The 15,287-nt window shown below is 49.8% G+C and overlaps 1 protein-coding gene across 4 annotated transcripts in view; it reads right to left on the minus strand.

The window, feature by feature from the left end:
• APBA2 (amyloid beta precursor protein binding family A member 2) overlaps positions 1 to 15,287 on the minus strand; it is a 231,806-nt gene that overhangs the window by 45,671 nt on the left and 170,848 nt on the right. For 2 of the 4 annotated variants that reach the window (XM_025389994.1, XM_025389993.1), the window contains exon 1: positions 1,091 to 1,497. The exons of the other annotated variants lie outside the window; for them this stretch is intronic. In XM_025389994.1, the coding sequence (XP_025245779.1) occupies positions 1,091 to 1,153 (63 nt within the window). In that variant the 5' untranslated portion in view covers positions 1,154 to 1,497. Of the gene's footprint in view, positions 1 to 1,090; positions 1,498 to 15,287 lie in introns of those variants that run through there. 4 annotated transcript variants of the gene reach the window in all.

The following is a 15,287-nucleotide window of genomic DNA, read 5'->3' on the forward strand; positions in this document are numbered from 1 at the left end:
ACCAGCAAATGAAATCAGGTTAACAACATCCGTTCTGCGAGCTGGGTGGGATTTAATTTGTCAGGCAGAGGGAGAGCCACAGACGTAGGGCGACAGACTCTCATCAGGCGGCCAGATAAGTCAGGGGTTGGGGGACACAACAGGGGCTGCATCCGCCATGGGTTAGGGCTGGGCCAGCCACTGTACCTTTGTGCAACTTCAAGCCAGGGCTCAAGGCTTGGCTGGGGACGCAGACTGATGCCCGCACCCCCATGCCCTACCCACGGGACTCCCCAGTGCGGGGGCCATAGTATGGGGTGTCCACGGGCAACACAAGCTTGTCTCTACGGGTGACCCTTTCCCCCACATCAGAGTTTCCTCTAACTCCCTCCCAAGCAGGTGTCCACTCATCACCATGACAACCACATCTCACAGTAAACAGCCAGGGTGACTTCCCAAAGAGGCAGGAGGGTGGGCTTGTGATGCTTCTCCTTGGGAGAGCCCATCTGGTGCTCTAATTTCCATCTCAGGGCTGGCGGGGTTGGGGGGCTGGCAGCATCTGAAATTCACACAGTTGGAGGCCCACATGGATTTGGGGCTCCAAGCATCCTAGATAAAGATGCTATTTAAATCCTGTCATGCCCTCCCCAAAGTATAGCAGACAGTCACCCCTCAAAACAAGATGCCAGCCAGGGCCACCTCAACTCCCCACAGCCAACAGGGGACATGGGGTCCCATCCCTCGCTGAGTAACTGTAGTGGAGCCTGAAACCCACATCAGCCATCCACTCGGAGAAGGCGGTGGCACAGCATGAGAATCAGCATGTGTCCCCGGAGCTCTGAGGACAGAAAATTAACGTGTGGTGTGGGACAGACTCTTCACAGCACACGCGACCCAGGGACAACTGTTCAGGGCAGAGATAAATGCTTGTAATAAAAATACACTAATGCCAATAAATCTTTCTAATAAACACCTTGGCTCCAGTTGGTGAAACTAAAGCTTGGATTTTTAAAAGTGTCAATTCTGATTTTGTCTGCTTGGTGGAACTGAAAATATAGCAATATAACCACATTGCTTTGGATGAAACAACGTCAAACCAGTGCACACCCACTCCGCTCAGGCCATCTGCAACAAAGGCAGAGTGCTTCCAAGCACTCTCTGGAATGACAGGCATGTCAGACGCTGAGGTTAGGGACAGAGGGCATCAGCGGAAAGCCAGGCTAGCCACAGCCATCCCCAGTGGCCTGTGAAAATTCTCCCCAAACATGATCCTGTGACAGAGAAGTCTTGGGCGGATGAATGACTCCATTAGATGACAGTCTTCTCTGGGAATCACTTCATGATTCCTGTTTTCAGAAGAGGCCATCATCCCTACTCATCTGATATTTCAACAGGGACTTCTTCCTCCCCCCAGCTCAGGAGGGGCAGCCGAGACCCGCTACAGCACCAGAGCTCCAAGCAGGACCGGTGACAGTGTGACCCCCTGGTCGGATGGAAGGTCTCACTCGGCGGCGCGGACGTCCTCTTTCAGAAGCCCTTGGATCCGTCCCGACATCTGCGTGGCTCAGAAAACATTACCGTATTGTTCTTTTCCTTCCACTCCTCTTTACAATTCAGGTCACTCCTGTGATGTTTATCTTGAGGAGAATGGAAGCTTCGATAGAGTATTTATTCTTATAATAGTTACTCCCCTGGGGGAGATCATATCTTTTCCAAGCAGATCTGTGGCTTAAAAGTATCACCACAAGACACATTGGGAAAACCAGCCAGTCAGTCTGTACTTAAACATCTCTAGGCAGGCCTGTGAATGGGAGGAGGAAGGGGAGTCCCTCCTGCAACCCAGTATCCAGACATTTCATGGAACATATTTATACTAAACAATAATTCACTATCTACCTGAAATACAACTCATTTTTTCAATTGCTTATTATGGTAAAATACACATACAATAAAATATACTATCTTAACCATTTTTGAGTGTCCAGTTCAGTGTTATTAAATTCATAATGTTGTACAACCCCGAAAAACCAAAATTCTATACACATCTAAATTCAAATGTAACTGGGCACCCTATACTGGTATTTGCTGAGTCCATCAGCTCTAGGGGGCAGACAGGCTGACAGCACACTCTGGCCTGGCTTTATTCCCCGTGCTTGGTCTGCTGAAATCTCTCCTCCATCACTGACCACTGGGGCGACCCGCACACGTCCTCCACTTCATTGTTCACTGTCTCTTCACAGAGCCCTGTAAAGGGCAGGCAGTGGATGGCTGTGTCCAGTGCAGCATTTCAGAGCAGAATCATATTTGTCTAAATTTGTCACTGCATTTTGAGGCTTTGTCAAGTACCGTCCAAAGGTAGGCCCACATGGCCAGGCCTGAACAGGTGCCTGTTGTATGTCCCGTATGGCACAGGGCAGCTCTTGCTGAGGACAGGACGACGCATACAACAAAGACCCTGACCTGGGACAGCTCACCTTCCAATGTGGAGACAGAACCCAGTGATCCTGCCAGCCTCAGACCCTCCACAGGATGAGCCAGGGTATAAACAGACACACACACGAACAGAAGCAGGCCCTGGGAGATCAGGCCAGAGTTGCTGAAGCAGTGAGGCCAGAGACCAAACTATCAAGGTCTCAGTCAGCACTTAAACCATTAAGCAACAGGCCTGCTTAATTTTTTTCCTTTGAAAGTAATCAGAACCCTCACGCATTGCTGGTGAAAATGTAACATGTTCTGTCACTGTGGAAAACACCTGCGGTTCCTAAAAACAGTAAACACTGAATGACCACATGACCCAGGAATTCCACTCCTAGAAATACACCCAAAAGAGCTGACAGCAAATGTCTACACACAAGCTTGTACATCTATGCTCACAGTGGCACTGTTCACATTAATCATATGGCAGAAACAACTCAAATGTCCATCAATGGATGAGTGGATGAATAAAATGTAAAATAGCCATTCAGCGGAATAGCACTCGGCCACAAAAATGAACATACTACAACAGGGATGAACCCTGAAAACATTATGCTGGTGAAATAAGCTGGACACTAAAGGGCACATACTGTCTGATCCCATCTTTACAGATTATCCAGAATATGCAAATCCAAATGAGAGAAAACAGATTTTTCATTGTGGGGGGGTTGGGGGGCGAGGGAAGAATGGGAGTGACTGCTTAGTAAGTACAGGGTCTCCTCTGGGGGCAGTGAAAATGTTCTGGAACTAAACAGCAGGGGTAGTTGCACAACATTGTACTAAATGCCACCGAACTGTGCACTTTAAAATGGTAAACTCTGTGTTCCGTGTGTATTACTACAGTTTAAAAATAATGGGAGAAGCAAGAGAAAGGAGAGTCCTCTAAGGGTCTCAAACATATGCCCTATGAGAGCACCTTCACCCAAGCTCTACGGAGGTCACCCGCCAGCTTGTACTGAGCTAACCCTCCAGTGACTGACACCCAGGCAAAGTGGGAGATGGTCCAAGGGAGGGGGTGAGTCATCCAGGTAGCAGAGACAGCTGTCCATCAACCACTGACACCCCCTTCTCCTGGTCACTGGCCTCACATACCAGGTGCCGTGCTGGGTCCGTCTGTGGGGAAGGTGGGAGCTCCACCCATCCTTCCCCCACAAGGGGGCTGTGATGCCCCTGGGACTCCACTGCAGTAGACCCTGTACTGACTGAGCTGAGCAGACAGTGCCCCTTTCTGCAGGGCTGAGACTGGCCCAGGGAGAGTCACCCCCCAGTGCTGCAGAACTAGGGAGAATTCCATTGGGTTTTATTCAATTCTCAAATGAGAAAATCTTCATCAACCCTTTCTAATACCATTGCTTAGGTGCCGGCATGACTGCTTCTGCCACTGGTTCTACACGTTTGCTGCAAACATCTGCAATTTTTTCCATCCTGCTAACTTAAAAGCAAGAAGCCCTGTGTGCACAGTTTAATTACAGCAACCCACTGGGGCTAAAAATCAATCACGTGGCTTTATCCGTGGCTCAAGCCTGCAGTTCTCCCAGGAGGCTTGACCTGTGACCTCCCCTGTGGCCTCCACACTTGGCCTCGAGCCCTGCATACGTTCTGAGAAAACTAGCTTGACATCTGAAAAATGAATGTAACGACGGTGCCCAAGCCAAAAGGAAATTAAATGACCAATAGTAAGTCGATATTAGACTTTGGTTTCCAGAGGGCATTTTCTACAGTATTTAATTTCCACTAATTTATGTAGGCCACATCTCTGTTCTCCTAATATGAGGAGTCCACAGTTCCAGTCAATAAGATTAGTCCTAATAAGAAAAAAACTTAGTCTCAATGGAACTGCCTCAGGCTGCAGACATTAAAACAAAGTCTTACAACTCATAATGTGAAAAACAAGTTTCACCAGATGATGTAGAAAGAAGATACCAATGATCCAGTTAACTTCACTAAATCTACCTGTCTACTTTTATGAATATACACAGAATATCTGGGATATTGAAACTTGTGGAAAAGGCAAGAGGATAGCAGAAATAGCTGTTATTTAATGGTGGATTTAATGATATATGTTTATTTTAATGACACAAGGCATGACCACCACCACTTTACTATAAGCCATAGCCTGTAGGATCCATGTTCCTTCCACGCCTGCCAAGGTGGGGTCATGACCCACACAAGACCTAGGAGAGAAGGGGAGGCTCCCCACCTCCCGCTCAGGATGTGGCTGTATTATTTACTCAGGGCTCATTTTGGCCTTGAATGTCCTCCTGAAACCTCCCAGGGACGTGCCGACCCACCGCCCCATGACCACACAGGCCTGAATGGGTGTACTCACAGCTCATCCCTACTGTGGCTACATCCAAACAGTTCTGATTGGCCCAAAATGTTTTTGCTTCTTTGTGGGTGATACAGTTTGGATATTTGTCCCCACCCAAATCTCATACTGAAATGCAATCCCCAATGCTGGAAGTGGGGCCTGGTAGGAGGTGTGTGGATCGTGGGGCAAATCTTTCATGCAAGTGGGCCATCCCCTTGGTAGTAAGTGAGGTTTTGCTTTGAGTGCACAAGAGATCTGGTCGTTTAAAAGTGTGTGGCACTTCCCCCTCCAACCCCTACTCTCTCTCTTGCTCCCATTCTCACCATGTGAAGTGCTGGGTCCTGCTTTGTCTTCCTCCATGATTGAAAGCTTCCGGAGGGCTCCCCAGAAGCAGATGTTAGTATTTTGCTTCCTGTATAGCCTGCAGAACTGTGAGCCAATTAAACCTCTTTTCTTATAAATTACCCAGCCTCGGCTGGGCGCAGTGGCTCAAGCCTGTAATCCCAGCACTTTGGGAGGCCGAGACGGGCGGATCACGAGGTCAGGAGATCAAGACCATCCTGGCTAACACGGTGAAACCCCGTCTTTACTAAAAAATACAAAAAACTAGCCGGGCGAGGTGGCGGGCGCCTGTAGTCCCAGCTACTCAGGAGGCTGAGGCAGGAGAATGGTGGGAACCCAGGAGGCGGAGCTTGTAGTGAGCTGAGATCCAGCCACTGCACTCCAGCCTGGGCGACAGAGTGAGACTCCGTCTCAAAAAAATAAAAATAAAAATAAAAAAATAAAAAAATAAATTACCCAGCCTCAGGTATTTCTTTAAAGCAGTGCAAGAACAGCGTAACGCGGTGTGATAATGGCTACATGGGTTCAGACTGGCTCAACCTGGTTTTAGAGGATCCAAATTGGCTCAAACCAGTTATTCATTGAAAAACCTCTTCCTCTCTTTATTTCTTTTACTGTGGTAAGTATATATAAAATACAATTTACCATCTTAATCATTTTTAAGTGTACAATTCAGTGGCATTAACTACATTGACACTGTTGAGCGACCACCACCACTGGATCACCTCCAGAATGTTTCCATCTTCACAACTGAACCTCTGCACCCATTAAACACCAGCTCCCCACTCCCTGCCCTCTCCAGCCCTGACCACCGCCATTCTACTTCCTGTTTCTGTGACTCTGACTACTGTGGGTGTCTCAGAGAAGTGGAATCACACAGCACTTGTCCTTTTGTGACTGGCTCATTGCACTTAGCAGGATGTCTTCAAGGTTTGTCCGTACTGTAGCCTGTGTCACAATTTTCTTCCTTTTTCAGGGTGACATTCTACTGCATGTGAAATCCTTTTCTTTTGTACTTTATCGCTATGCTTGTGGCTCAGAAGAGCAAATACAAGGGCACAATGAAGCAAGAGGAGCCCTGACCCGCCATTGCTTTGCCTGTGGAGTGGGTTTTGAGGGCTGGGGAATGGCCGGATGACCTCCCTCTCCTGAAGATGAATGCAAGTATTTCTAAAAGTGGGGCCCAATGAATGAATGAATGAATGAACGAACATGCTATCTTTCACATCACTGGGGCCCAGTGAATGAACAAATGAATGAACGAACATGCTATCTTTCACATCACTGGGGCCCAGTGAATGAATCAGAGGGGGCAGTCTCCAGAGGCAGAATCATAGGCCACCTGCAAGCACATGGGCTGAAGGACAGGGGCTGATGAGACAAGAGGGTGAAGGAGTGATGCCGCCACACACGGCAACAGCCTCCGCCCTGACGTCACACCCGAGCAGCTCTTGGGGAGCAGCATCTCCCCACCTGAAGTCCACCTCGGGCTCCCTGCACAGCCTGGCTGTACCCACAGCAGAGCAGGCGGGCCACCCGTGGGGCAGGCTCAGAAGTGAGTCAGCACCCAGTGTCTCTTAAAAGGACCAGGACTAGACGGAGGCCTGGAGCACAGGTAGCTGTTGACTCTGGAGGAGCAGAACAGCTTCTGTGAGCCTAGCCCAAACATCCTTCAGCTCCAACAGTTTGGGCCTTGGCTCGGTCTCAGCTGGAGAGAGATCAACTTCTCTTCTGTGAAAGTTGACTGGGGAATTGGGGGTAGACATGGGTATGGCAGGTCCTGGAGGCCTCTATCAGCCCAGGGGCTCCATTCTGTTCCACGTCTCCTGTCTGCACACATCTGAGTTGTGCGTAGTTTTCCTGAGCTGCCCGTGGTATTATCTGACATAGGATTAGGAGTTATTCTTGGTCAGCCCCCTATTACCATAGTCCCAAGTCTTTCCATAGTCACTGACTAGCATTGGTTGTGATCTGAATGCTTTGGGGTAAAACTCCCACGTCTGCCATCACCACGCTGTGACATCTTGGGCAAGCATACCACGGGTGACAATGTGCATCTCAGCACGTTCAGCCATACGATCTTTCTTCCTAAACAGATATTTCTATAACTTCTTGCACCGAGCCCTGCACCTCCTAAGGAACGTCATGGACTAACCGATTTCACCAGCTGGGTGTCTCTCAAGCCTCTGGTGCAAAAGAGGCATGATGCCAGGTGCCATGGAGGCCCAAGAACAGGAGGCATGGGGCCTCGAGAAGCAGATGCATGCAGACTGTCTGGGTCCCGTACCCAATACTCTCACTCCCAACAGTCTGCCCTAGACACCCCAGTAGCAGATGAGTGTAATTCAAGTTAATATCTCACATACACACACACACACACACACACACACACACACTATGAGCACCTCGGCCTGCTGGCACCTCCTCAGGCCCTCCGTGCAAGTCCCTACAGACACTGTCCATCTACCCCTCCCATGCCTCTGCCTTCCCAATCCATCAGAGCTGCTCAGGCTCAGGGGACCCCGCCAACAGGTGGCCACCGCCAACGGGTGCTTTCTTCCCTGGAAGGATCTCTCCTAACTGCCCTGCTACATCTGGCCTTCCTAATGTCCCTCCCCTCAGCTCCCCAGTTCTCTTCTGGCTCCCCTCCATGCCCCCAGTGGAACCTTCTGTCCCTTTCTCATCACTATCCCCCAACCCATGTCCTTCGCCTTCCCCTTGTCCTGTGTCAGGGCTCAAAGCCGTATCACAATCCCAGCTCCCTCCATGCCGAGGACACCACACACCTTGCATATTCCACCATCCTTGTTCATCCCCACCTTGCCGGCTGAATTCCCAAAGCCCCCCTCAAAGTCCCAGAGCCTCTCCACCTGTCCCTAACTCTGCAGCCTGTCCCGGAAGCCTGCCTGGAACTGTCTCGAGCCTAGCCACACCTGGATGGGGGCAGGGAGAGTCTCACATGTCCATCTCCCTCTAGAATAAGTTTCAAATGCAGGATAATGCCACTTTCACCTTTGCAGCCCCAGTGCCTACCACATGGCAGGTGCCAATTTGCATGGACCATGTGGGAGGGATGCAGGGAGGGCCAGCCCCCCACATCAGGAGCGGCCCAGCAGGGGGAGCTGGCTTTGAAGAGTGTGAATTTGGGGTGGAAACTGGAAAAAAGGTGCCCAAGGTTAAGAGAGGCTTGGCTATCATTTGGAGTCGGTGAGAGAAGGGTGGTCTCAGGCCTAGCTTGTCTGCCTGGAAGAAGAGGTGTGTGGGCTTCTCAGCTGACTTCCTATTTGATATTGGGTGTGAGAAACTCAGGGCAGCCCTGGGGGCTGTGCAGCTGTTGCCCCATCCCCCAAATCAGTGACTCTGGAGTAGAAAGAGGCATGCGAGAACTCCCCCAGCACGACACAAGCCACACTCAGGAGGGCCCTGCAGGGGGGACAGCGTGGGGGCACCTTGGGAGGCCTTAACCTGACCTCGCCCCCAACAGCTCCAGTGCGGCCCTGGCCAGTCCTGGTCTTCCTCTCGTCCTGTCTCACAAGCGGGGCTCACCACCTCCTTTGTGTCACTCCCTAGGACAGGTCCACTAGTGTCTCCACCCCTGCCCAGCAGGGCCTGTACCCAAACTGGGTGCAGGGCCTTGCCCACCCACCTCCCCCAGACCCGATGAGCTTCCCATGGACTGAAAACTCATCATCATCATCATCTGTGCAAGCACTCCATGCCCCGCACCATCCATACGGGCACTGCCCCAGATCAACTCCCCTCCCCACAGCCCCAGGAGACGGGGGGCTGCTGGCACAGGTGGCCCGTCCAGAATGTTCCTGGGCCCCGAGCTGCTGCAGCCGGGTGGGATGCCGGCTTCCGGACAGTGGCTCCAGCATTCCTAACCACTGCACACTCTGCTCTCTCCCTGAGGACTGGGGTGTGTTGAAGGGGGAGCTACTTTTTAGATCACCATTAGTGGGACAGCTTTACATGCTTTGCCCCAACAGTGTTTTAGAAGAATGTTTTAGAAACCCCAGCTTCACCTAGATTTTAAAAGTACTCTAAGCAATCCCAGATTCCTGATAATAACAGCCACCCATGGTGACACGTCATCAAAAGGCTTCATACAAATCCAAGAAGGCAGCTGTGCTCACTCAGCAAACGGGCCCTGAGACATCAAGTTCAGAAGCTCACGCGGAACCAGCCAGGGTTGAAGCGTCAATGCGCCCTGTGGGATTTTATTTTTCAAGGCAATCCTGGGAATCAGTAGCAGGAGGTGCGGTGTCCACCCTGTCACAGTGCTGGGAGCAGAGGTGCGTGGGAAGCAGTTCAGTACAGATGACAGGGGACACAGGAGCACCCCCAAGAACCCTCCTATGCAGCCTCCCTGTGTGCCTGACGCCATGGGTGGGTAAAGCAAGGGGCACTGTAGAATCTGGGGCATGGCTGCAGAAAGGAGGGAGCCAACTGTACTCCACTGAGGCCTAGGAGGCTGGAGAGTACCTTCCCCTGCCCAGGCGGGCCATGTCCCAATGTCCCCCATAAGCGCCTGCCCTCAGCACCACCTACAGGCTCTTATAGGCTCTTTCCCAAGTCCCATCCTACTGTGGGCCAGGTGTAGACAGACCCCAGGCCCCTCCCTCCTGGGCGCAGTGCAAGCCCCAAAGCCCCTCTGTGCAGGACCACCCCATCTGCACACCTGCTGCCCCACTGCATGCTGATGGAGTGGGGGAGCTGGGCTGCCACTCCTGTCTCAGCCCTCTTCTGTAAAGCAGAGACTGACACTCACTTCATATGCTGCCTAGCAGGGCATGTGTGTGAGGCTCCGGCTCAGAACACACATGGTGCCACTGCCTCCCTGGGGGACACACCCAGTTATCTGCGCTTTTAGCACCTTCTCTCCCTTAGCACCAGACTCCTATCACACTCTCAGAAGGTTCTTCAAAGAGCAAGGCTCTACTGAATGCCAAGTCACGGCCACAGCATCTCTACAATGAGCAATGATGCACAATTCTGCGTTTGATGCGACCTCGGGGCCTTCTATCACGCTTCGCTTTAACTGTTGTATTAAGTTGACGTATTGATTTTTCTTCTTTTTTCTGTTGTCAGAAGGCTCTTTCTAGAAAGCACCAGCTGAGCCAGGGATAAACAGAAATCATGAAAACCCCAAATAATCAAAACGCGTATTTGGTTTGCCATTCCAAGGGGTGGAACTATTCTACACTTGTTAACTAAAACACCTCAACTCAATAGCCATGGAGGTCCTGGACAAGGAATGCCTGCAGCTCCAGAAATCTCCAAGGTCCCAAGGAGCAAGTCTCTACAGGGAGAATTTCAGGCAGGGCTGACCTTTGCAGAGTATCTCCTGATAGATGTCACAAGGTAACAGGTGTGATGGGGGCTCCAAAACAATCCGTCCAGCCCTTGCCAAACCCGTATGTTCCACTGGCCACCCAGAGGCATCCAGAGAACATGCCATCCAGGGCCACCATCCCACGGACCCACAGAACTAGGATCTTTGGTGCTGGACAAACAGGCTCTTACGGTGCCCCCCAGGAGTGTGGGTGAGTCGCCCCAGGAAAAGCAATGATCAACAAACTACTCTCTTCAAGGGAAGGTGCCAAGGATGTGCCAGGTCCACATGCTCATCCCTGAAGCTGTGAGACTGAGCCAGGCACCGGTGCCCAGCGGGGCTCCTCCCTCCACTCACGCTTCACTGCCTGATAGTAGAGGGCCACACGGGTAGGTGTAGAAATACTCATTCCATCAGGTCACTCAATACGAGCCTGGCTGGACCCAACTCATGTATTCCTTAATCACTGCATGTTTAAAAAAAAATCAATACTTTATGTCAACAAAGTTAAAAAAAATTAAGAAACATGTCACAATGAACAATCTTTACTTGACTTGTTTGATCTGTGGCCTGAGCTCTGGTGAACTCAGGACGTGTTAGCACTGAGACAGAGACATTTTACAGACTGGAGGCTTCTATATCTATTGGTCACCTCACTGACACCATATCCCACTCACTGAGAACCACAGGGCATGCCAAGCCTCTCAACAGCAAGGACACAGACAACAGAGAAGAGACCATCACTCTCCAGGAGGAACACTGCACAGCTCCCCCACGCTGACTCACTCTCCAGCGGGCAGGCTCGAATGCGGACTGCACAGAACTGGACGCTTTCGCTTCTCAGGTTCTTCAAGGGCTGTGTTAAGCAGTGTTTAGAGGCATGCATTTTGGCATAACACATTCTATTCACAGGGGAGCTACTTAACTGTGCCATCTGCAGCATGGGACAAACCGAGCTCCATCTCTCTGGGTTGCTCTAGGATTTACTGAGATCATATTCCTAACACCCCTAACATGGTGCCGGCAGTCACCACCAACACCGCTGCCACCTCCACCAGCACCCAGGGACTTTACACAAACCACAAAATAAGAAATGTTAAATCTGCAGAAGCCAAGGGTCCTGATAATCACACAGCAACAACCTTTCCATCGTCACCATTTGGGGTTGCTGAATCATCCTGGAACTGAAGCACACACGGAGAGGTCTTGGGAGTTCATGTGTCCTGGTCCTCTGCTCCCCAGGGTGTAAAGCTTGGGTCTGTATTCTCCCATAGGCCCTGCCTGGAGGGAAAAGGGCTTGCTGATCCACCGTGTTTGGGAAGCACTGGCCAGACTGGCTGGTGTCTCTGCTACAGCGAACGAGGGACTTTATGCTGCTCGTGTGTGAGAAATCAGGAAACCTCCAAGAAGGGAAAAGCTTTGCAGCAAAGTTTCCCAAAGTCATTTGCCAACCAAATACAGCCAATTCTCATTCATATAGTTATGTTCTGTAAAGCTGCCCTGAGCACCGAGTTGATGAATACCGAATACATTGCTCCTAGGGGCAATACAGGGTTAGGTTCCTATGAGCCTCGGGACACATTTTTGTCAATGAATCAACACAGAACCTTGTTTTATGTGTGTTTCTGTTTATAGACACCTTGTTTAATACAGATTTCTTACAATTAATTATATGCAGTATTTCTTTATCACAAAACACTAGCTGAGAAGAGTTTAACACTTCCCTGACCCTAGATCACAAGACAGTAAAGTTCTTGGGTTTTCTGCCTGTCCACTGTGCTTTTTTAAATCGGGCATTGTCCCATGAATCTGCAAATTTAGCCATTCCTCTGTCTCTTCCTTAACTTCATCATACACTACAGAAGTTACTTTAGCACCTCCCAGAGTGGCAGCATAGATAAGTCAGCACTGTCACTCAACCTTGAAGGAAGCTTCTCTAGCACATGAAAGGCACATGGCAGCCATTCTGTGCTGAGGATCACTAGACTTCAGCACCACACTTGAGGGCCATTTTATCTCACACACACACACACACACACACACACACACACACACACCAACAAAAATGCAAAGAACTCTAAATAGATTGTGAAAAGAACAGCTGTTTACAGTATGAGAGCTGAAACAAGAAGGCAAAGCCTTGTTCAACCTCAGCTGGGAACATGAGAGTTGGGTGACTCAAATTCTTCCCTTCTCTGTACCTCCGCTAATGACCGGGAAAGCGCCAGGAGTATTGATTTCAGGGTTACAAATCAATTTTGGCAAGTTAACAAAGTTGCAAATATGAAATCCATGAATATTAAGGATCAAGTGGTACTTTGTTTACAGAATACCTCTAAGAACCTGTTTTGGGAAATCCTGACCTAGGTTTGTCTCTTTGATTTGAAAACTCACTACAATGGAATTCTACAATGCCATATGGCAAAGACTTTTTTGCCTGTATTTTCCAAATTTTCCTCAGTAAACTTGCAGTGCTTTGAAAGAAACTTTTTTTATTTTACTAAAATAATTCATGTGTAGATCTCTGTTCCCCATCCTGTCTTCCTACAATTTTAGAAATTCTATCGCTTTTGTGTCTCTCATATCCCAGTCCCCGGGCAGACCTCTTGGTCTCAGCAGAGTTACACAGGTGGTAGGGCTACCTGCAAACTGAAGTCTTTTCAAAATGCATGGCATCCTACAGCTCGGGAGGGCTCCAAAGGCCACACAACCTACTTCTGAGTACAGACAGCAACTCATTTTTCTTTTCTTTTCTTTCTTTTTTTTTTTGGAGTGGGGAGTCTTACTGTGTCGCCAAGGCTGGAGTGCAGTGGCGCCATCTCGGCTCACTGCAGCTTCCACCTACCCAGCTCAAGCGTTTCTCCTGCCTCAGCCTCCCGAGTAGCTGGGATTACTGGCGCACACCACCACGCCCAGCTAATTTTTGTATTTTTAGCAGAGACGGGGTTTCACCATGTTGGCCAGGCTGGTCTCGAACTCCTGACCTCAGGTGATTTGCCCACCTCGGCGTCCCAAAGTGCTGGGATTACAGGTGTGAGCCACTGCACCCAGCTGGCAACTCATTTTTCATATCGACCAGCAATATCCTCTGTGAACACATCCACCCAGACTGGGAAGAAGGAACGATTCAATTAAATCCCTCTGTACCCAAAGGAGGTGGAGGAGTCACAGATGAGTCATTAACATCTTTTTTTTTTTTTTTTTTTTTTGAGACGGAGTCTTGCTCCGTCGCCCAGGCTGGAGTGCTGTGGCCGGATCTCAGCTCACTGCAAGCTCCGCCTCCCGGGTTCCCGCCATTCTCCTGCCTCAGCCTCCCGAGTAGCTGGGACTACAGGCGCCGCCACCTCGCCCGGCTAGTTTTTTGTATTTTTTAGTAGAGACGGGGTTTCACTGTGTTAGCCAGGATGGTCTCGATCTCCTGACCTCGTGATCCGCCCGTCTCGGCCTCCCAGAGTGCTGGGATTACAGGCTTGAGCCACCGCGCCCGGCCCATTAACATCTTAAAAGTGCTGCAGAGATGATGAAAATAATATAACCGAAATTCAAAAGAAAGTGTACTAAAGAAGAGGATATACGCAGCAGAAAGTCACACCTACAGTGTAGAGAGTGCTTCTGTGAGATGGAAATGCATCCAAACCCCAAAAGATACAGGGCATGCATCCAACATCCACAGACGAAGGGAAACAAGTAGGCAAGGTCATCGAGGGGAAATGGTCAACGCTGACGTACGGCATGGGGATTTCTCCTCGGGTAATAAACCCAAAGAAGGAAAACATGATTTGTACAAAGAGGTCTGTGGCAGCCTTACACCTAAGGGGAAATGCCATTCACAATCTGCACGCTCAGTGGCAGAGTACGTAAGAGAAATACGTGACACGGCACATCATCGCCCAAATGGATCGTGGAAAGGTCACCACAAACAATCACGAAAAGTATATGGCGACATGGAGAAACATTTATCAAACATCAGATTTTAAAAGCTGTATGACAAAAATACATCTGTGTTATGAGGACAGCCACGTACATCGTTTACGCTCAATGCTATGATCTGAAAAGGCGCACGGATGAAACAGCTCATCCGTGAGGGTAGCAGGGACCACGGAGAATACATTTTTTCATCGTCTCATTTTTTCTAACTCTACTGTTGCCATTCGTGCAATGACTAAATGCTATTCGGTCCTCTTAAAAATATCCAGGACACACTTTTTCAAGCTGTACAGTGAGTAGAAGAGAAGGGAGGGTTGCTGCCCAATTTCCTCCAGGTGAGTCTCCTACAGCATCACAGCTGGAATGTGGCATCTTGTGGAAATGCAGATTCAGTTTCAGCAGTTTGGGGCGGGGCTCCCCAGTAACGCCAGTGCTGCCGGGTTAGGGTTAGAAAGCAAGAGTCTACAGCACCTAAGTGACCAATATTGCCAATGTCTCTCTTCAGATTTTTTTTTTTTTTTAACTGCAGCCTCAACCATAGGGATCACGACACGATGTGGACAGCACTGGGAACAGAGAGGTGGGCATAGGACACACGGCACCCTGTGCACCTGTTTGAGGCCAGGCCTTTGTTGGCTCCGGGCACAGCCTGGCTGACCACAGGGGAGTAAGGGGATTGCTCTTAGGAAAGCACGTTGTGATTTCAAGCAAGGCAGCACCAAATCTCCCAGTGCACATCTTTCATAAAAAATCTTGCTTTCAAGATGAATTCTATGGCTCTTTCTGGTCAGCTTTCAAAGAGGTCCTCATCTGGAATGGGGTACTCAAATCTAAGGACATGGAGACCCTGCCCACGTGCAGCGGGTCTGGTAGAGGTTTCAGAAAGAGTAGTCAGGACCCCCGGCACCAGGGTCCTTG

Source organism: Theropithecus gelada, chromosome 7a (genome assembly GCF_003255815.1).
Source record: "Theropithecus gelada isolate Dixy chromosome 7a, Tgel_1.0, whole genome shotgun sequence".
Taxonomy (NCBI): Eukaryota; Metazoa; Chordata; class Mammalia; order Primates; family Cercopithecidae; genus Theropithecus; species Theropithecus gelada.